Consider the following 24,399-nt stretch of genomic DNA (forward strand, 5'->3'; position numbering starts at 1 on the left):
ACTCAGGTGCTAAACTGCAGGAAGGAAACTTCCAACAAAGGCATCTGGCAACTTGGCAAGCTCCTAAGCCAGTTGTGATCACAGCTCTGGGGCTGCCTTGGGGTACGCCATTTGTCTTGGATGCTAATCAAGTCTGTAATCATCTTTTTGGCCATGACAACTCTTTGATTTTGTGCACGTGTGTGGTGTGTCTAGATTCTGACCTACCATAAGGTGTGAATGAGTAAGGATGCTACAGAAGACCATTTAGCAATGATATAGCTGGGTTACATGGAATCTAATGTAAAACCACTGTAGATGGTATGGCTCACGAAAAACTATAAAAAAAATGAAACACATGAAATGAAATACTTACTAAACAGAAAGTGTTACCCATTATGCAGCCGAAATGCAAATTAAATGGGATATTTTGATCTTCACAAATCGGACTCCATTCTCTGTTCACTGAATAAAGTCCTAAGTGTTTTCCCTTATTTTACTTTGGATCACTCATCCCTCTATCCCAAAGTCTGTATAATCTAACATTGGTGCTATTGAAGCTTAATATATAGAAAAAAAATTGAAGTACATGACATGTAATGTTTCATGCAATAATTCTATTTACTTTCCTTCCATGTGATTTAACTCTGAGAAACCCAGTCCCCTGCTATTTGTACTTGCAGCTGATCTAGATAGCATGGGATACATATGATACTCTTAATTCTACTATAATTGTGCATAGCAATGAAAAAACAAAACAAAAAAATCCTGCGTTGAAGGTATAAGCTCACAGCGCTAAAAAATTATACATGTGTTTAAGTTTAGTATGCATCCTGTAGGCTATGTAAAATGTGAAAATAATACAATGGTAACAATGTGGTGTTGCTAATGGAAAAGTGGGGCAAAATTCTAAAATCATTAGGGACATTCCATATATTTCCCTTGTGATTGTTCCACTTTAGAGACACTTTTATAAATCTATACCAATGTTTGTTTTTTCCCTTCATTGTTTTTCTACACACACACACAGACACACACACACACAACGAAATCCCCCAACATCAAAATCCTCAGCAAACATAGTGCCTTTGAAAAATCTGTCAATAATGATCCCTTTGGTTACATTCCAAACTAACAAACACAATAAAGAAATCAAGAAAAAAAATCAATAGAGCTCCAATGAATACAAATTAAAAGTTGATTTTTCATTTTTTTTATTAGTATCACTCTTCATTTTAACTTAGCTTAGAAAAGTGGTTTACCTTTTAGAAAAGCAGTCCTCATCTTTATTTTGTAAAAGCTGTGAGGATATTTGCACTGATGTTCTCTCTAACACTTTTTTTCTAAGGCTTTTTGTTATGGGCATATGCTGATCCTTTAACCACATGTTTAAAGAAGGTTTGAAACTAGTTTTTAGTTTGGATGCTGCTCAGTAAACCAAAACATTGCACAGAGGAAAGTCCTCAATGTTAACTATTACGCTAAATAAACCATGCACCATACAACAAACACAGAATTGTTTTATTTGGGAACTTGATGAAAAACATAAATGACACAAACACTACAATCACTTTCTGCCAAATATTTACACATGGATTTCATAAAGATTTTTTAAATGCTGCTGAAAATATCTGTACTTTGCATGAATTTGCCAACAAATATGTTTGACCCTGACACTTGACGGCTGCCTTTATTCTGGATACAATTGCCATTAAAAAATAACAGCCAAGCCTCAAAGCACAAGGAACTGTTGTATTCTCAACAAGGCCCTTGAATACAAGCACAGCTAATCTGCTTATATAGCTTGGTATTTAAGCAGCAAATTAAAAGTCAGACAGGAAAAGAAGAAATATACATGTATCCTGACATCACATCGTTTCATGCTTAAAAATAGCTGTGACCAGAGCCAACTTTAAAAGTGAGGTGATGCCATTGTTATTTTCAGCAGTGATTGAAGCTGTGCTATGAAGTGGTGCACATCCACTGTAATTCAGAGATCAACAATAAAACAGCTGCCATTTTCACTTTTGTGTGCATAGGAAATTGGCCCATAAAATATAAGTTCCCTGGACAAAATAATTAATCTGGGAGCTTAATTTTCAAGAAACTATTTGAGCAACACTTGGAAAAGTACTAAAATTAAAGTAACTGTAATACACACAATGTTGCTGGTGATTGCACCTGTCCTGCATGGGCATGCACCTACTCTGCCTGTTAAACTCTCCCTACCTGGCTCCAACACACTAGGATCGCTGTATTCAGGCTAAGGAGCCTCTATATCCATTGCCCCGCCCCCTTAGACAGAACACAGTGATCTGTGCATGGCCCGCCCCCTTAGACAGAACACAGTGATCTGTGCATGGCCCGCCCCCTCAGACTGAACAGTGATCTGTGCATGGCCTCGCCCCCTTAGACAGAACACAGTGATCTGTGCATGGCCCCGCCCCCTCAGACTGAACAGTGATCTGTGCATGGCCCCGCCCCCTCAGACTGAACACAGTGATCTGTGCATGGCCCGCCCCCTTAGACAGAACACAGTGATCTGTGCATGGCCCGCCCCCTCAGACTGAACAGTGATCTGTGCATGGCCTCGCCCCCTTAGACAGAACACAGTGATCTGTGCATGGCCCCGCCCCCTCAGACTGAACAGTGATCTGTGCATGGCCCCGCCCCCTCAGACTGAACACAGTGATCTGTGCATGGCCCGCCCCCTTAGACAGAACACAGTGATCTGTGCATGGCCCCGCCCCCTCAGACTGAACAGTGATCTGTGCATGGCCCCGCCCCCTCAAACTGAACACAGTGATCTGTACATGGCCCCACCCCCTCAGACTGAACACAGTGATCTGTGCTAGGGCCGGCCCCCTTAGACTGAACACAGTGATCTGTGCACGGCCCCACCCCCTCAGAGTGAACACAGTGATCTGTGCTGGGGCCGGCACCCTCAGACTGAACACAGTGATCTGTGCTGGGCCCCGCCCCCTCAGACTGAACACAGTGATCTGTGCATGGTCCCGCCCCCTCAGACTGAACACAGTGATCTGTGCTGGGGCCGGCCCCCTCAGACTGCAGTAAGGAGAGAATTGAACTCAGACAGATACACACACAGCTCAGTTGCCCACTCTACTCATTCTACTCTCCAAAATGTAGCACATACTGCTACACAAAAGACCACACATGCACATGATGCCCACACAGAAACACAAACTACTACCCACAAGGTACACATGCTGCTACCCATACTGTTACAAATACACACTGCTGCACACACTCTACACAAACACACACACGCAGAAATACATGCACTGACATTTACCCACATTGCTACAGATGTGCACACGCTATACAGACAGATATACACACACTCACACTATATATCTGCTTGTGATTTCTGTGCAGGCACTCATGGTGTAAATCCATCCCTGTTCTTTGGGGTCTTGGGAAAACTATCAAGTAAACAGTACACAGTGGCGAATAGGTACTGGCATGTGTGTTGAAAAAAATAGATGTTGGGTGTTTTATCAGCTTATAGGATATTACCTTGTCTTTCAGACTTGTGATAAGAGCTGTATTAACCAGATATTAAAGCCTGGGAAGTTAAAATTATTAAGTTAAATTCTATGTTAAGAAAATTGGATGCTTGTGTTGCTCTAAATAAACCTACATGAGCTCCACAGCTCTAAATTAAACTTGATTTTTCCTACACATGCACTTGAATGGCATTGCTGTTTCACTATAATCAGTGCAGTGGTAATGCAATTACACCACAAAATTGCTGTGGGACAGCAAGACAGCTCGATTGCTTGTCCTAACAATCTAAATGAGCACATTACTGAGTGTGGCTGGGGAGGGACGGTTCATTCTAGGTAAAAGCTGGCATGGTATCTGTTATTTCCATCTGCACAGCTGTAAACGTAAAACCCTTTCCATATTGAAGATTCAAGAGATATTTCAGAACAGGAAGGCTGCACATTTTGCCTAGATGATATCATATTGCACAGACTGTCCTTCTTAAAAGGCTGTGTATGCTTGCAAGAAATAGCACTTGCTGCTTTAAAAAGCATTGTTTTGGGGTATATGTCATTACTGTTACACGTAGATGGCTTCATTGCCATGTGATTTATAGAAAATCTATTAATTATAAAGTATTTTATTAGGAAGGATACTTGTGTATATATATATATATATATATATATATATATATATATATATATGTCTAGTTTTTGGAAACAGTCTTGGAAGTAGGTGTTATTACCCAGCTCAATGATACTAGCTGTAATAACCCTCTATGAATAACTTTCTATGTAAAGCACATCACATTTTCCTAATCACGAAGAAAAGCAAAAAAAACGTCTGTGTGTTTTGCAGCCAAATTGTCCACATTGAACAGGATGTTTTAGGTGCCCCTCGGAGACCTTTTACAGCTGTTGGCTTGCTTTGCAGCAGATGCCTTGCTTTCTGACCTTTTTGCAGCACTGTGCCTCTATATCTTTACATCACGTTTTATGCCATGCCTTGCCAACACATCTTGCAATCCTGCTGTTCTCGCCTCGGTTCCCCAGATGCCCTGACTTTTAGAGTAATATGAAATTATCTTCTTCAGCTACAGCTTGTCTGACATTCTCAACTGGGCATTTTGGTAACCAGCTTAATAGTAAATTTATTGAAGTCAGTCTAAAATAACATCTATATTCTATGGTTAAATGTACAAATTGCATATAAGACCAGCAACTGATTCACATTTCTTTCATTATTAAATCTCATTTTTTTTTATTTTTTTTTAAATAGAAAATCTAATTTGTTTTAAATGCTGACAAAGAAGTCAAATCTTTGTCTATCACCCAGCTCTTTTAAACTATGCTGTGTAGCTAAAATGAAATGGGTACTAACCATTAAACGTTGAGGGGGGAAAATCCACAAGTATTCACAACTTGGCTGCTTTATAGCGTTTTAGCTCTCTCACCTCACCACAAGTTAGTGTTTAATGAATAAACATATGGTGATAGTTTTTTGGTTTGTATTAAACCAAAGCCTGCTCTTTCTATCACTTTTTAACAGGCAACTTTGAAAAACAGCATATTGAAAAGGCCAGGCAAATTACTGCTTGCAGCCTTCCTACTTTGAGTGATGGGGGGAGAATGTTATACTTTGTGTAACTTCCTAGTCACTGATACAAGATACCTGTTGCATACAATAGGTGACAGTGACAGAACAGTGAACCAGTACTCAGTAATACAGCCAGTCTGTCAGTATACCTGTAGATTAAGATGTGATTAGAACAAGACATTTATAGGGATTATGAATGAACTTCAGAAAGTCAAAAGTACAGACTCACAAGCAAGATTTATTACCATTGAAGAGAAACTATCAACCCCCCCCCCCCCCTTGATCCCTCAAACTAATAATTGTAACCAAAGCAGCACATTAAATCTTTCTAACATGATGCAATATGCAGTCCACACAAACTGCTGCATTAAACATGGGTACAGTGATAATGTTATCAATAATTTTATTTCAAACCTTTATGTACTAACAAAACAGTGCAATCGATTACCCAAAAGTGCAGACACGCTATTCCAGCAATGTGAACAGAAAAAAAAAGGTGAAAGCGCACAAACAGTGGAATATTTTACCTTTAAAATCTTGTATAGGTCCTATTTTCAGCAACAGACAGTAACTGTGGATCCTATATATAATTAAAAGATTTTCCAGTTACGTTTGATACAAAACTTTTTTTAGTTTTATTAGTGCAATCAGAGTTTTTGCATGCATTACACATACCCCAATGGTAAAAACCTTTCTGTATTTCTGCCGAATTTGTTAAAAAATTCTTTGGTTTCTCTTTAACAAATTGGGCAGAAATACAGAAAGGTTTTTACCATTGTGGTATGTGTAATGCATGCAAAAACTCTGATTGCACTAATAAAACTAAAAAACGTTTTGTATCAAACGTAACTGGAAAATCTTTTAAGATAAAATCCTCCATCACGTGCCAGTCAAAAGGAGTGATATACCTTTTAAAATGCGAATGTGGATTACAATATATGGGAAAAACCACTAGGGCACTTAATATACGTGTGAGCACATAAGAAATATTAAAAAGGGTTTTATTAACCATAGTGTATCCAAACACTTCCTTGAAAAACACAACTCCGATCCCAAAAAACTGGAATTCCATGCTATAGAAAAAGTTACTACGCATTGGAGAGGAGGGGATTTTAACCAAAAATTACGTTTACAAGAAACCAAATGGATCTTCGAAATGTGCACTTTAACACCTAGAGGGCTCAACATTGATTTTGAAATGAACTGTATTTTATGATTTTTTTTATGTATTTCTATTTTTATGTATTTATTATTTACTTCATACGTTTGGGCGAAGGATATAGTTCTTATTAAAATAGGTATCTGTTAATACATTGTCTTTTTAATGAAATTATTTTTACTATATTCTTTCTCTCTTTTATGGTTAAATTAACATATACTGTGGACTATCTGGCATCTAATTGGAGATTCATTTGATCTGGACGATATACATATTGCCAGATATATATTACATAAAAGACTGCCGTTCTTTGAACTAATATTTATGGAGAGGTGGAGTTTGAAGAAAGGAGGAGCCAACTACTTAGGAAAAACGTGACGAAAATACGCCGACCGGAAGTAGGCGCATGGCTATTTTGGAAAACAAGTTGACCTGAAGTAGGCGCAGTCATTTTGGAACCCCAGAAGATGCTCACCGGAAGTAAAGTCACCGCCATTTTGGAATCCCACATATTATATAAATGAACATATAAATGAACATGTGTTTTCTTTCTTCCCCCCCTTCCCTTCCCTTCTTCTTCTTTTTTTTATTTTATTTATATATGTCAAAACAGGAAGCATTTTTTTTTCTCCCTCTTTATTTATATATGTAAAAACAGGAAGCATTTTTTTTCTTCCCTCTCTTTATTTATGAATGTCAAAACAGGAAGCACCACCATCTTAGTGGTGGCGAGATGCTTCCTGCAATGACCAAGTATGGACATTCAATTACCATTTCCTGCTGCTACACCTGTCTCCAATATGGTGGGTCAGCATATGGGAGGATATACTGCACTTGAAAAAGACCCTGGAGGGTCGAAACGCGTTGTGCTAGCTGCTGTGTCAGCAATTTCTGTTTTTATTATTTTATACCAAATAAATGTTTATTTTAACACTTCACCTTACCTGGTTCCTGAGTTCCTGCTAAGAAAAACTTGTGTCAAAAAGGCTGAAAAAATGCTTATTACAACTACACTTGGCTAACGGAAAAATGATCCCACGCTAAGGTTCAAAATATGCCTTTTGAAATACCCTGGGATGTCTTCTTTAAGAAATAGTATGCCTTTAAGGTGTAGTTGGAATATGTAGCCTGCTCAAGTGCTCCAAAATGGGACACGAACGTATGAAAACTCTCCATGAAAATTCACACTTAAAAACCTGAACTTGTCACGTCTCTTTAACAGCACTGTAACTTCACAAAATAGTGTCTAGGTCATACATTGGGCATATTGTTTTACTCAGAAGATGTAACTGAGAACAATTTGTTTGTTTTTTTAGAACAGTGGTACATATCAAATGTAAGAAATATGCAATTTTCCCACTCTCACCACAAACATTGACATCAATTGGTGAAATAATGGTGACAAGTTAATGTACATTATACACCATATAAGATACCCTGGGGTATCTATTATTGACAAAACAGTGGGAAAAAATTATATTTAATTAATGAGAATGTATATGTGACATCAAATTAAAGCCCTGTTTGCCCTCTAAATAACAGTATATAATATGTGTTGGTGCAATAAATGACAGAGATGCAAATTGTGTTTGAACACAAACAGCAAAAATGCAAAAATGGCTTGTGTCATTAAGGGTAAGACAAGCTTCTGAAGCTGTGTCCTTAAGGGGTTAAGCTGTAGTTGTTCTGGTGACTATAGTGTCCCTTTAAGGTTTAGGTGTTGGGCTTCATGATGACAAAGCGTGCTTTGAATTCACTGACACGTCAAAGGAATATTAATTATAATCATATTATCAATCCATAGGTCTACATGAATCTGTTTGTGTTTTTTTTTTTCTTCATTTGTCAACTACATCAAAGAAAAAAACAACTGCAGCTTAAACTCTTACCGAGCTAAAAGCAAGAAGTTGGCCATGCTGCACTTGTGTCCAGGTTGGTATGCGGTTAAACTTTAGGAAGAGATTAACATCCTGCATAAATAGTGCGTAACTACATCAATATCATTTTTATATTGGCTCAATAAAATGCTTTGTAATAAGTAATGCTGTACTGTAATCAGTAATTGAGGGAAAGTATTTTCCACAATAAAACCACCAGACTCTGGGAAAATTTGTAATGTCAGACATTCACACAAACTAACATCCATGCAAACACATACACCTAATCACAATTCATGGGGGGAAAAAGATTCAAGTAGAAACAAAAAGTACCAAGACTTCTGTTACAATGTAAATGATCAATGTCTAAAGGTATACAAAACAAGCTTTTGGTAAATTTAATGATGTTTGGAGAGCTGCCATTTCTGTACTGACATGCAAGTTGGATTATGGTCAACTTTTTAAATTGATCAACAGTTATGCCAACAAAATCTTTGTAACCCCTTTCCGATTTGTGTTCTATTTTGTCCGGTTACTGTACATAACAGTACCTGCACAAACAGTGGTGGTTTGTTGCCATATTACCAGTCCATGCCAGGCATGAAGTCATTGCACAGATATCGGTCTCAGTGTAACAACATCAACATCAGGCACCAAAGCATCCACACTACTGCTAAATTTAAACTTTATAAACAGAAGAAATTATGGCTTCAAGCTTCCACTACTGAAGGCAAAACATGACAGTAAATATAACATGTTTATAGATGTGAATGCTAAGAGCATTCTGTTGATTGCTGTTTTTACAATATGTCCTTATTATCTCAAGGGGTGCAAATACATCAAATGAAATTATCTTTTAAACTTTTCTTCCTGTTATAATGACATAATTGTATTTCTTATCACATGACTCAACAACAAAAAAAAGAATCAAAAATAGAATGATACAAACCAGGGAAATAACACTCATAGTCTTTTATAACATAGCCATTACAATGAGATGTAGTGGTGAGAGTGTTAAATGAAGAGCTTGATAATGCAGCTGAATAAAGGTACCGTATATACTCGTGTATAAGTCGATCTCATGTATAAGTCGAGTGCAGTTTTGTGACCAACAATTGTGAAATATGCTATGCCTCGTGGATAAGTCGAGGGTAAAACTTGGGGCTATGAAATTCTGTGATTTTTATAATTATATACATACACACTCATACAAACACACACTCTGCATTATATACACACACACTCATACAAACACACACACACTCTGCATTATATATACACACACTCATACAAACACACACTCTGCATTATATAAGCACACTCTGTGTGTTTGTGTGAATGCAGAGTGAGTGTGTGTGTGTAGTGTGTGGGGGGAGGGCATTTTTATTATTTTAATTTTTTTAAATATTCTAATTTTTTATTTTAATATTATAATTATTTTTTATTTTAATATTTTTTTATTACATTTTTTCATTTTATTTTATTATTATTTTTTTATTATTTTTTTTATTTTTGTCCCTGGTGGTCCAGTGGTGTGTACTGTGCAGGAGGGGGGCTGGCAGGAAGCGTTTACTTATCTTTCCTGCAGCTCCTGTCAGCTCCCTTCTCCTGCGTTCCGGTCAGCTCCCCTGTAAGTCTCGCGGTCTGCGTGCCGCGCGGAGCGTTGCCACGGTAACCTGTGGGAACGCTCTGACTCCGCGGCTCTTGCGAGATTTACAGGGGAGCTGACCAGAATGCAGGAGAATGGAGCTGCAGGAAAGGTTGTAAATGCTTCCTGCCAGCCCCCAACAGGACCGCCGGGCTTGTAATGAGCCCGGCGGTCCTAGTCTGTATTATGGCAATGTAAGTTGCCATAATACAGACATTGACTCAAGTATAAGTCGAGTGGGGTTTTTTCAGCACAAAAAATGTGCGGAAAAACTAGACTTATACTCGAGTATATATGGTATTTATTCACATGCAGGGTTTCTGACGGGTTGAATTAAAACAGTTTCATAGAATTAAGAAAATTAGACTTACAGAAATGCTGATAGGGCACATAATGTGCCCTGATTGATTTTCTTTCCAATATTGGCTCTGATGCAAATATATTAAATGCTTTATTGAGGTCTTACAAGATGTGCATTCACTGACCTGAATGCCCATTTAGATATACTGCAAAAGGTGACTTCTTAGAAGACACATGTCCGTTGTTGCACAGTGTTATTAATGTGTTTCAGGCAGCATCACATTGACGTAGCTAGAAATGATTTTTATAATTTCATATTTCGAAAATAATAATTTGATGTAGTATTGCTTACACATATTAGAACTCAACACACACAGATTTATGACACACGGGACAAAATAAGGTTTCTAATTCCTTGAAAGCCAAGCTAATCTCATATGACTGGATCATCTTTTACTTTCCATATGTAAGTTTCCAGGAGCTGTTTTGCATCCTATGAGAGGAAGATGGTACAAGGATATGCAGCTGCCCGCCCTATTTAGCCAGGTGCCATCGGATTGTGTCTTGCTGTTTGCCAATGCAAGAAGTGGGGAAACTGTTAGCACACTAAAGAATGGCGCTATGGTGAGCCTGCAAAATCATGCCACAAAAAGGTAGAATAACTTTGGGAATAATACTATGGCATAATCTAGAAAAGAATTTACCTACATGGGCTCAGTACAAAAGCTGATTTATGATCGTGCTTATCCATCAAATGCTTATTAATAAAACAGAGCAAACATCATGCACGTGAAACGTCATTAGATTTAAGGGTACACCTTAACATTGCAACTTTTACACATAAGACAAATTTTCATGCTTTGTCTTATGGGTAATGAAGACTAGTTAAAGAACACTCATATTCTCTGCCACCTTAAACATGTTTGCATGTTCATGGTACCTTAAGCAGCACTTTCTAATAATGTGCATCTATCAATGTTTCATAAGGGCTATCACTGGTTAATTATTTCCAAATAATAATTACTGAAAATGCCCAATGGCCAAAGATCCATTAAAGTAAAGAAAAGGAACACACAAAATGTGTGATGCATGTGTGAGTTACGCAACAGAATCTGTGAGCTGATCCAGCTGCTGTCATATGCACATGTCATGACTTATTTGTTATACCGGGGGAATAAAAGTCCTAAAACACTTAATTTGAACTCATAATAACATTATTTTCTTCAAGGCAATCAGTGAATGTGCTTGGATATAAATTTAAACAAGTTTAATTCCTTGGCTGGTGACGAGCCCTGTGCTGTTTATCTGATCTCTGCTAAGCTTATTTGTCTGATCTTAACAGTCATAGCAAACCTAAGACTAGAAGAATCAATTGCAAGAAATGATCCCGCCACATATATGACTCAAAGCAGTATTGGAAGGCAGTATTGAAAGGCTGAAGCTTTCCATGCTTTTTCTCACAGGTGGCTATATATTTAAAAAATACTTACAAACCAGGGACAGCTTCAATGTGATGTTAACAAGGGGATCCAAGAATGACTGAGACTTTCTGTATCATCCCAGGAGAATTCTTATCAGATGGTCAAAATATAAACTTAATTCCCTCCCAAGTTTTATCTGTGTGCTTCTTTAAAGTGGCCTCTTAAGTGTTTGTCTGTCTGGTGTGCCGGATACATGTATTCCATAAAGCTATTAATGATCGCTTCCTGAATACATATATATATATATATATTGGCTTGTATATATTTTCAAGCTGCAGTTAATGGCCTTGTCATATTTGGTGGTTGTGTGAGAGAGCAAAAGCAGTGTGTGGAGTTAAAGTTATTTTGCAGATGAATAGCATAAGATCTGAGATCCTGCTGTTTATGTTACATTGACCTAGGAAATATTTAGAACTTTTCGGAGTAAATGTATTGTAGGCCCTGCTATTGCAATGCAACAGGGACTGAAGTCAAATAAAGCACTACTCCACATTTTTATGTGTGCATACCTTTCTAAAAAATTCTCTATATTGGGGTTTATTTACTAAAAAACTAACTGTAGTAACTGCGCTATTTAAAAGTAATCCAAGTCCCTTTACTCAGACAATTTAATACATGGCTGTTTCTTAAAACATGTTTTAGTGGCTGTTAGTCACTTCAAGAGAAAGATTACTTCAAGCACGTGACACTTCAGTGATTGGAAATGGCTACAGTGCCTGGAGTCTGTATGTGCAGCATTTTACTATGAAATACAGCCTTTTTCTGCCAGAGGTGTTACTCCACCTTTGGCAGCATATTGGGGGCATCATTATTAAGCGCAGAACAAAAGTTCCAGGCTGACTAATGTCAATTCTGTGTATATTCTGTCATCAGCATGCACAGCATGCTGGCGACACGTGATCAATGGTGGCAACATCCCTTCCTCCCGTCTAAGTCTTCCAATCAGCCCATACTCTCTGGCATCCACTACCCAAACAAAGGCAGGTGATGTCCCAAGATGATTGGGCTACTGGGAGAACTTGGCCTTGGCTGGAATGGAGAATAATTTAGTTTTTTTGGCTTCACATTTGGCATTATCAAGCACAGCAAGGGATTGGAGGATCACAAGGATGTCGTCTATATGAGAACCATCTGATTGGACAAAATATGATTGATCACATTGTGGGCAGATGGAGCTGCAGAAAGAAGAGTGTCTCAGCAACAGATTACACATTATTGAAAAAAAAAATCTACACTGATATATATTTATATGTATTTTTAACATTAGTTAATGAAGTGATCCATTAGCATCATGGCTGTTACAGTTGCCAGATCCATCAAGTTTTCCTGGACATGTATCACTTATCCATATTTATTAGCAGTACATGAAAAGTGCTGCCATGCAATATGTAAAATGCTAATGTTTCAGATAGGAATTCAACTCATTTACCACTGAGGAATGTGATATGCATCCGGAAAAACATGTTGGATCCGGCAACCTTTATAACTATAGTAACAGTATAGTAACAGTATAGTTCCCTGCAGTTTAGTGTTTTGTGAATAAATCCCAGTGTTATTGTAACTGAAGGTATCATTTTGCCTTTATATTTTTATAGGTAGCATAGTGTTTGCTGTCTGCTCCTGGTTGATTGCTGAGGTCAGTCGAGTTGAGTTTTATGTCGTAAGTTATGAGAAAAGGAAGAAGTCTTAAGCACTGTAAGCTTATTATAGTGGCTCTGTCCACTTCTAAGACCTTTGCCTATTTTACAAAGATACCCAGATGATAACTGCTTCTCTTGCATTCTGGTGACAGCGGAGTGCAAGGGAAGGTAGTTTTTACTAAGCTGAACCTGTGCCATGCGGTCGCCACCATCTTCTTCCTCAAGGTCCTCTTCAGCTCCTGTTGCTTCATCTGCCAGTAGCTAACATTAGTGCTGTACACTAGCACAAGTGCAACAATACTGATGTCTATGGAGTATCCCGCAAGACCACGGGTTCCTCTGTAGAAAGAGCCTTTCTCCCCTCAGCTGTGGGCTTGACAGTGGTAGCTCTGCTTTTTGTCAGGCGTATAAAAATGCATAAGCAAAGTAGTCCCTACTTTGTCTTTTGATATTTTTTGACTGGGTTGGAATTTCAGAGAAATTACTACACAATCTTTATAAGCTTTTCATAATGATTTTGTCTTTATGAAATGGTAATTTTTGCAAAAGAAAAAATGTATAAATTCCTTTGACATTACTATGCGACAGAAATATTCAATGTCAAACTGGAAGTTGTGCCCACCATAAAATACACAATTATACAAACTTTCATCATAACTGCATAATGCACCGCTGGCTTTTTCATTTACCTGGCTTGTCTGCGGGCTGGACGGGTCATACGAAGGAACGTAGTTCTTTAGAGCATCCTGAGGGTTCAGGTGTGGAGGATATCGAATCGTTGGATGAGTAAAGTAGGAGGATGGGGCCGGAGGAAGAATAGCTTGCGTTGGAAATGGTAATGGAGAGGGCGAAGTCCGGGTTGAAATAACTGTAGACATTAAGTAAAAAAGTGTGAGCAAATTACAATCCTCACCTGACAAGGGTTAAAAGCTCTAGCTTAACAAGTTACACTTGATACTTTGTAATGCATTTATTTCTAATCTTATTTTTTTCCTCTTGGACTTAATACACATAAAAAATAATGTCCAAATACCAGACATCCCTTGAGAATGAACAACCCAACTTTCCCAGATCGAGCCTTCTCAAAACTTCGTTTAGCTTTCAGAAATTACACCATCCTCTGATTTAGCATTGCTTGAAATAAAAGCATGATTCCCAGAATGAAAACATATTTCACTGCTTAAGTATTTTTCTCCAGAGTTTTTAAGATAACAAAACCCACATTTTTAGATCCTCAACAACAGACCGGGAAATTAGTCATCAATGACAGCTAACGACTTGAGGCTGCAACAGGCCAGTTACATACCTGGAAAAATGACTGATGGGATACTATCTGCTTGAATGCTAAGCCATTCTTTGCCTAATCACATGTGACAAGAATGTATATAAGGTACAGTGGAGCAAATATACAAACACTACTTTCTGCCTAATGCATACTCCATACTAAAAATCTCTCGCATTTCTCCTCTACAGCTTTTCCAGCCCATCAGATTTTTTTTTTTTACAGAGCCACCAAATTGTGTGGATTACTTTTGTACGTGGTAGTTTTCTTCTCTTCAATATTTTGTCTGTTCTTTATAGGGCTTATTATTATTAAAGTTTGCTACTTTGCTGAACAAAAGTAGATAATATTTGGCCAATGTTACACAATGTTGGATTTGGTATGTTGCAATGTTAAAAGAACAAGAGTAATATCGCTGAGGTTTGAAGCACTGAAAACACCAGAGGGACTGGATAATCCTTTAGTGCTCTAGTTATGGGTGTGATGCCACATTAATGTGCTAGTGGACCGGGGGAACTTTACACTTATATTTTAATAAAATAAGCTGCTCATTTAATATATAAAAATACCAAACCCCAGGTGCCAGGTTGCCATGGCTACTAGGCATTTTTTCCTGGTGCCTGGGTTTTTGTTAGCCCATTACCTCCGAGCCGGCTGGCTGGCTGAGGGAGCATGGAGGAGGGTGGCCGAGCGGCTGAGAGAGAAAGAGGGCAGGTGGCGAGGGAGCTGTAATCTTCAAGCTCTTCGTGCTCTGCTCCCTCGCGCGCCTTGCAGCAATTAGCGGAAGTGGAATAGGACATCACTCCAGGCCCCTGCATCACTAAACAGCGCACAAAGGATTTCAGCACAAGATTTCAGCAGCCATAGGGAAAATATCCACTCCAGCTCTCCCAAAGGTAGGGAGGCTGGGTGGACTTAAATTAATTAAAAACAAATAATTTGTGAGCCTGTAAGAGAATGTGTGTGTCTGTCTGTGAGTGAGTGAATGTGTTTGTGTCTGTCAGAATGCATCAATATGGGGAACGTTCAGCACCTCCATGCACTCTGTGCAGAACTGAAATAGGAAGCATCCTTAGTGACCTTCTGAGTGACTGCCACTACAGGTGTTACTAGGCAGCAATGTAAACACTGCCTTTTCTCTGAAAAGCCTGCAGAGACAGGCTAGAGACACCAGAACTATTACATTAAGCTGTAGTGGTTCTGGTGACTAGTGTCTCTTTAAGAATTGTTTTTTTTGTTGTTTGAAAATAAAGCTTTGTTAGTTTAAAAAATAAAAACCTGTCTGTTAACTTTTTCGCTATCTCCTAGATTCAAAGCGATTTTGTATTACCCCATAAAACAGAAAGGGAAAGAAGTAAAAGGTGACATTACATCTACACATATTATTCACTGCACATGGGGTGTGGAAATAGTATGCTAATGCACCAGGCATGCCATGGTAGGAGTTATTCATAAGGTATAAAGCCTTATTTATGGACAACCATGTAGTATGAATTCAGTTGCAGAATTATTACTTGGAACTTCCCTTTCATGTTGGCTATTACTCCTGACTTCATGAACATCAAGTTTGGACATGAGTAGATAGCCCCCACAAAGGGAAGCATATGCAAATTAGTTTCATACTCTCCTTCACACGCAATCTTAGAGGCAAAAAATATTAATTAAGAAAATCAGTCACAACAGATACTGTTTTGTTAAAAAAAAAAAAAAAACAACAACACAGATTTACAATCAACAAAAAAACAGTCTGTCTATTTTCGCAGTACAGTTAAGGCAAATGATTTATTCTACATCAATATTTATTTAATTAATTTTGTTAGAGTATATTAGGGAGAAATGAACAGTATTTCTGTGCCAGATTGTGTTTTACACTGAAAGAGAATCAATACAGGGAAGAAGGGGGGAAAAAAAGAAACGTCTTATTATTATCTCTGGAAACATTTGGCCCTTCTCTCTTTTTTAAGCATATAAGTTGATTTGTTTTGTCTGATATGGATAATTTCCATATTTCAGCTTCATTAGAGTTACCAATAAAGTGTTATGGTAATGGATTCTTCGAAAGGGTTGATAGCTGTGTCAGCCTGTCAGTCAGCAGCAGGCTTGGCATCTGTGATACTAGCTATGAAATTGGGAACACAAAAGCTGAACTATCACTTATGAAGCCAGCATATGACAAAACAGGGAGGACATAGATAATTTCTATCCATAAAATAATCTTCTCTATGATGAAACATCTACCCAGTGTGTGCAGGATATTACTTTGCTGGACACTCAAATGACAGATTACATGTAGATAAATGCAGAATTATGCACTTCGCAGTAAAGAATGCACAAGCAACATATACCCTAAATGGTAGTGAGTTAGGGATAACAACAAATGAGAAGGATTTGGGCATTGCTATAGAGAAGAAACTAGGCAACAATATGCAATGTCTATCGGTAGTTGCTAAGGTCACTAAGATATTGTCATGTATCAATAGGGGCATTAATTCTAGGGATGAAAATATAATTTTGCCTCTTTCTAAATTACTAGTAAGACCACACCTTGAGCATGCTGTGCAATTTTGGACACCTGTTTTAAAGAAGCATATTATGGCACTAGAAAAAGTGCTGAGGCAGGCTACAAAATTGAATGGATCATTAAAGTTCTGATGAAAGTTTAACATTGAATCGCTTTAGTTTGGAAAAAAAAAAGCACCTCAGAGGGGATATGATAGCATTATACAAATATATTCAGGGCCAGTACAAACCACTGTCGGGAAAACTTTTCACAAACAGGACTATACACAGGGCACAAGGTCACGCATTTAGAATGAAAGAAAGGAGATTTGGTTTAAGGCAATGAAAGGTTTTTTTTTTACAATAAGGATGTAGAATAATCTGCCTGAAGAGATGTTTTTATCAGAGTCTGTAGAGATCTTTGAACAGCAATTGGATGAATACTTGCAAGAACATACTACACATGGATATATTTTGTAATTAGTGGTGTAATAGCTTCTTGATCCAGGGATATCCAAGGAGATATCTGACTGCCATTCTGGGATCATGAAGGATTTTTTTCATAGTTTGTTGCAAAATTGGAAGCGCTTCAAACTATTTTTTTCTTTTTTTTCTTTTTTTCTTTTGGATCTACAGCAAGTACAGATGTGAGAAAGGTTGAACTTGATGGACGCATGTCTCTTTTCAGCTATTTAACTATGTAACAACTATGCACTCATGGTATACCATGTGAAGGACACATTCACGCTTTGTTTGATCCACATCTGCACAGATTCCTACCCTAAGAATGGACTCCAAGGATCTCATCCAATGAGTGGGTAATATAGCACACCTATCAACACCAACTAGAGCGTGGCTTACTAAGACTGAGGAAGGTACTGTGGTAGAAGCTGCAGGATGTTTAAGAAAAGTTCAGTACCCACATGGTTAAAACTAGTGTGCAACTATCTTGAACCAGGGGGCATTTGTGGAAAGTCAGGAACACACACTATATATACAGTAAACATAGCATCCTCATATAAAGTGTTCTTTGGTTGTTGTAGAAATGCACTATAGAACACATTACAAAAAGAAAAAACCTCAAACAATACAGGCTTTGCTACAATCAGCAAGGCAGAATGACTGTTGTACATATGTTGATATGATGCGATGCATACACAAAACATACAGTACATGGAAGAGGAAGGGTTTGGGGTTACAGGATTTAATTTAGGCCGGCAATTACCATTTTATAAAAAGAAGCTATACATCATGCAGCTCATAAGCCAAACGCAATAAAATCCTTAAATATAAAGCGACAGTTCAGTCTAATCTGCAGATGATTACACTGAGAATGCATTTTAATTCTGTCATATTTCACCCGCTGATCTATGCTCCCATAGCCTCTCCTAAACAACTACCATCCAAGTCAGGTTTTACAGATAACCAATGAACACAGGTGAATGACTCCTAGAAGCATATGAACATGTTATTTGCTGGTGAGCCAAAAGCCTAATTTGGCACAGGGCCCTGAGAAACCAAAATAACTTAAATAAACCATGCACAGATATCCTAAACCACTTTAAATAGAAACATGTGTGCAACTCTGTTTGACCTAGTGTACCTCAAATAACATTGGTTAAAGTATTTTTTTTTTTTTTCCTGCGTGGCCTCTGATTATGCCGCTGACACAGATTTACTCTATAACAATAACATTTAAGGCTACACATGTAACACATATGAGGCACAAGCAAGGGGAAAATAAAATCATTTTTCACCACAGAATCCAAACCATTTGATTAAATGAGAGCTGGAATTTCATGACTAGTTCAAGAAACACAAGCAGGTGGATTATATCCTCTTTTGAGTAATTGTTTATTTTTACATTTGTAAACTCATGGAAAAAAAAGTGACGCAAAAGAACGCATTAGCGGATCTTCATACTCTAAGAAAAGCATATGTGTTGAGAAAATAGTAAATGGATCATGGGACGAATGGCTGGTATGTGCAGCTTACCAATAACCTGCCAGAAGAAGGCCTACCTCCCTTGGCTCATCAGTGACTCTTAACTCCAAACAACTCCCTGAGTTGGGGATAACTCAACAGAAACAACACTAGGTGAAGATATATGTTGCCCTTACCACTATGTCCTACTCCTGGTATTCCTGGATGGTGGTGCTGGGAAAAAGTGCTCAGTCTCGATGAAGAATCCTGTGGAGATGTTGGGCTAAACAATGGCTTTTCAGGCTTCTTCATTGTGGGGGAGGACATATCTGTTAAAGTAACAAAGTAAGAAAATATCAAGATCCGCATTTATATAGGCAGCGGATCCAACATACTTTTTGTACATTGCTAGTAACTTAGTACTTTATTATGTATCTTTGTGTAGGGTTTTACTGTTGTCTATTATAAATGGAGTAAAAAGAAGCTGCCTTCCAAAGGGTAAAAGCATTAACACATAGTCTAGACCATAATGAGGACTGGTAGAATCACCCATATGACACCACTCATCCTGGCCTTTCACAGATCTGGTTATTCAATGCTACATGCCCCACTTTGTTTAGTTATCAGACTACATTGTGACAGATGAACAAGCACAAATGATCTGCCTGTAGATAAAGACTTAAATAATAGTTTGCTTGTCTTCAGCCCATTAAGCCAAAATCGCATTCCTTTCATACCAGACAGACATATCGTTAGAGAAATTAATTTATCTATTATTTTCCCAAAAGGACGGCAGTAAATCCCATGCTTGTCCCTCAGGATTTTCTCTTCCTTTAGACACATTACTCATTCCCAACAAGAATCCGCCTTTTCAATAAATAAATAAATAAATAAAACAGTTGACTTTCTGTCACTAATAAGGTACAAGAATTGCAACAACTAAAAGCATATAAATGTTTAGTCCCGCCTCAAAACCAACCTGTTCTTGGCTATGTGCAACAACTTTTGTGACAAAATAATTATCACCTGAAACACTTTTTTGCTGCTATACAATTGTGTATATGATTGTGAACATTTCATTGTGAATGGAACAGAGATCAAATTTCCTGATGTGACAGGATGTTATCGGCTTTGTTTTGCAGCAGGAAAACAGTGCATTGTACAGGGGCCTCCAATGACACAGTTAGCCATTCACAATGCTGAAAATAACTACATTGCATTGGAAAATAAAATCTAAAAAGTGATGGCATATCCAGTATTGTTAAAAATGCTATTTGATGTGACTAAAAATCTGGTACAGAGAAAAGTCTAAATGTAGTTTGTCTTACTGGAAAATTAAAAAGGTGATTTAAAAACAAACAATTCTGTTAAATAGTCTACAAATTAATGTATGCATGCCTAACCTGAAATGTAAAATGCAATCCACTGAGCTATTGTTAGCTCGTAGTGTGTGTTAAGTTGCACATAACATATTCAAAACACTATAACTGTGTGCACTCCAGTAAACAGGAGGGAATCTGGTATACGAAATCTCTGTACATTAAGTAAATATATAATGTCACCAAGTAATGAACAAATATTAAATAGAAATTTACTCTGCAATTTTCTTTTTTTTATCAAATGCATAACTATTTTTTTCTTTGCACACTCAACTTTACCTGCTAACAACATTGGTCATCTAAATTGCTCAAACCTGTTTGTGCTCTATTTAGGTCAAAACTCTATGAATTGCAAAATTCATTGTATCAAAATTAGTAAATGTGGTTTAAATGTCTTGTTAAATGCAATTAATAAATACATCACAACTAAATGAATCAATGAAAGAAGGCACCGATATTTCATTCTCATTCAATCAACTGCAAAATGTGGCATTTATAGTAACAATCAATACAGCTCATCATAAACATATACTTTGTGACACAAATACACAAACAGTATTGTTGCAGTGCACTAAAAACATACAAGCGAACAAGCACACTGTTGAGCATTCGAGCTGTTGAAACATGTAAATAATGAGGCTCTTTGTTTCCAGCTCTCGCTAAACAATCTCTTGAATTCTCATCTGTTTTTCTTTTCTGCCAACTACCCATCCAAATACTTGGTTTTCATCAACCACCAAATTTCTAGCTAAGGTTTTCGATTTCTTTAATTTAGAGTTATAAATTCAAGCTCCTTTCAAATTCAGCTTTTGGACTATCTCCACAGGCATTCTAGATAACCAGCTTAGAAGACAGCAATTCAATTAGTGCACTGATTTATTTTACTTGTACTAATATACCCTGATCCCAAGTACGACTCATAGACAAAATGAAAGGCAATGGAAAAACTGCGTTGTAAGTGTAAGACCAAGGCCTATGATTGATCAAATGACGAGATTGTGTCTCAGATGAGAATGTGTCTGTAGTCCTTTCTGTTCTAAAAGTCTGGCAGGGTTTGATTTATATCCAATCCTGTAGAATAACAGGGATAAGATAAGCTTTCTCAATTGAGGTTTTTCAAAGAATAAAACAGTCTCCATTCCAAGCTATCTAGTTACTGTGCGGTAAATTAGGCAAACACAATGTGTCTAATGTTCTTAACCCATTAAACAAAATAAGAGGCTGGGACATCTTTGGTATACAGACATTTGCATTAAGAACAGAAGAGGGTTTGGCCTTGTGATAGACTAGTTGAAATCATTGCTCTTTCTCAGACTCCTCTTCATAGCTCTTAACCAGTTCAGGTTTCTGAGGCAACAACCCATTCATATTAAAATGAGGTATACCCCAAGAAGCAGAAAAAGTATAGCTAATTGTAAATGTTCCCCCAATGTCATTAAATTAGCATTGGACAATATATTTCACATAGCTCTACTGCTGTGTTAACTCCAGGACACTGCTTCTTTTATCAGTATGTCATCAGTGGACAAAGGTAATCAAACCATAGCATTGGCCTGAGAGAAACCCAGATATTAATCATTTATTGGGCCTACCCGTGAGACACAGATGTACAGATAACATTTATTAAGAGCACTGGTAGCCTTAAAAATAACTTTGCAGTGTGCTACAATGGTTCTTGGTTGCTGCACTAGTATTCATTTTGAAAATAAAAATTGTCAAATAAAAAAAAAAAAAAAACTATGTGTTTTATAATTAATAGTCACTGCCTTAAAATGATGTTCAAAGATGACTATAGTGGATTGCTCCCAGAGAGATTTTATTATTTAAAAACTATTTACAGCTAAACCCCTTAAGAACGGAGGAAAGTGTCAAACATCTAGATTAAAAGAAAATCTTTTATTTATTTATTTATAAAATATTTTACCAATAAAGATACATTGAGATTTCTCTCGTTTTCAAGTATGTCTTACATTTGTGCTATATGTTTTTTTTCCACTGTACCTTAAGGGTTTCCCTCCAAGTATATATATATATATATATAAATATATATAATATATTTTCATAATATATTTTTATATATCAAGTGCAAATAAAGAAAATTAAGACGACAAACATGCTTATGCTCTTGTGGATCTTAATCAAGCTCTGATATAGTATGTAAAACAAGTATGTGCATATTTAATGTGTAATGTATTTCATGTCCTATCCACCCCTCAATTTATTTTCCTAGTTTACCTTACTTGAAATAAGGGCCAGTCTCTCAAAAGAACATGTAAGTTAAAGGGGCATTATAATCACCAGCTTAATGTAGTGTTTTTGGTGTCTATAGCCTGTTCCTGGAGGAAATGTGGCATTTCAGAGAAAAGGCAGTGTTTACATTGCTGGTTAGAAAAACCTCTAAAGGCAGTCACGCAGATGGCCACTTATGGGAAAGCATTGGACTGGCTGAGATCATCAAAACTGATCTCAGCCAAGGAGGCGAAGCCAGGCGGGGCTATCTTGTGGCGAGGGAGAAAATATAAGTAAAATCACCCTTTCAAATCGATGCAGGTGTAATGCCCACCTGTTAAAGCCACACAGAATTGATAGCTGCAGCGTAAAGTAATCAAGTGACCTGCTAGACTTTCCCAACAGACCTGTGCTGATGTTTAGCTAAATGTTTGTCCTGAAGGCTGTCACAAGTCCCCTAGTATGTTGTCTACTGTTAAAAAAAACATTCTAGTATTATTGTCGTCAGAAATGGACAAGTGTACTAATGGCCTATATACATTGCCTCTGAATGCCATATTGTGTATTTCTATGGCTGTCACAAGTCCATCAGTAACAAAATACCTACACAAGGCACAATTGTTTCATTCTCCTGTGCACAGGGCAACACAAAAGACAGAATATATAAAAGATTGACCTTCTTTTTCTAATGGAGAGTAGTGGGGAGAGAGAAATGTAGCAATTAGCTCTCCTATGAAAACATGCAGTAACATATTTGCTGCCTATAACAAATAACATGAACTAAAAAGAGGTGTTCTATGGTTAAATGGCTCAGTGCTTACGTTCCAGAAGTTTCTCAAGTCAAACATAGAAAGGTGGGAAACATAACTACAGAGTTGTGAGGATATTACAGCCATGTTGTTTTATGAACAAAGGGGCATCTGATTACAGTTGTTCTGTGAAATGTTTTATGTTGTAAGATTTTGAGCAATATGAGTCTGCCAGCTGCCTTTGTTTTTCTTAGGACAATAATGCACAGGATAGGCAACCATTGGCACTCCAAATGTTGTGGACTACATCTCCCATAATGCTCTCACCGTCATTATGCTAGCAAAGCATTGGGGCCAATGTAGTCATCTGGAGTGCCAAAGGTTGCCTGCCATTTACACCCAGTACGTTGCTGGCATTTTCCCACATTTTGGGGGTGCTATTTTTATTGACACAGAACTGAAAATCACATATAAACACTTTATTTTAAGGCAGCAGAGTAATACACAAAATCAGCAATATAAGCAAAGGCCTGCATGTGTCACACATCACTCTGTCAGCAAACTGTGAAATGAACACTTTATTTCAAAAAGTCCCACATTTCTAAAGGTAGATTATACAAGGTATAAAGAACATGCAAGGCTCTAATAGAGGAACGCACTCTTTCACCTCCATCTACTCTGTTTGGCTCTTTAATATTTAAAATAATGAGATTTGTGTCCCGGCACAATTGATTTTACAACACAAAATAGAAAACTCTACCCATGGACGTGAGCGGGACCTAATTACATTTGGCACTCTCCGGACAGAGACTGTTCCTGAATTACATATGAGATGAATTACTTTTTCAGACACATGCTCCAAGCCTCTACATACATAACAGACTTGTGTTACTGTTAGCAATGGATGTGCATCTCTGGGCCTTGATGGGCTATAAATTTTCCATCACCACATCAAAGTGATCAGGCTTATGTAAATAATAAAAAAGTCAGATGGACTGATCTCTCAACAAGGAACTTTATCTGAAGGGGAGGTGGAAAGGAGATGGTGTGAGGCCCAGCGTATGTATTGACAGCTTGCACAAGTGGTGCGCCAGATGCAAGTCTGCTTGACGCAGCCTGGGGCGATTCAGATGGACTCTGATGTGCTA

The 24,399-nt window shown here is 37.6% G+C and overlaps 1 protein-coding gene across 7 annotated transcripts in view; it reads right to left on the bottom strand.

The window, feature by feature from the left end:
* NFIB (nuclear factor I B) overlaps window positions 1-24,399 on the bottom strand; it is a 414,175-nt gene that overhangs the window by 52,222 nt on the left and 337,554 nt on the right. For 5 of the 7 annotated variants that reach the window (XM_063455150.1, XM_063455153.1, XM_063455151.1 and 2 more), the window contains exons 7-8: window positions 19,092-19,223; window positions 13,880-14,058 (exon numbers count right to left, since the gene is read on the bottom strand). In XM_063455150.1, the coding sequence (XP_063311220.1) occupies window positions 13,880-14,058; window positions 19,092-19,223 (311 nt within the window). The remainder of the gene's footprint in view (window positions 1-13,879; window positions 14,059-19,091; window positions 19,224-24,399) is intronic. The other 2 variants (XM_063455155.1, XM_063455156.1) reach the window with 1 other exon arrangement.

The sequence above is a fragment of the Pelobates fuscus genome, chromosome 5, assembly GCF_036172605.1.
Source record: "Pelobates fuscus isolate aPelFus1 chromosome 5, aPelFus1.pri, whole genome shotgun sequence".
In the NCBI taxonomy this organism is placed as follows: Eukaryota; Metazoa; Chordata; class Amphibia; order Anura; family Pelobatidae; genus Pelobates; species Pelobates fuscus.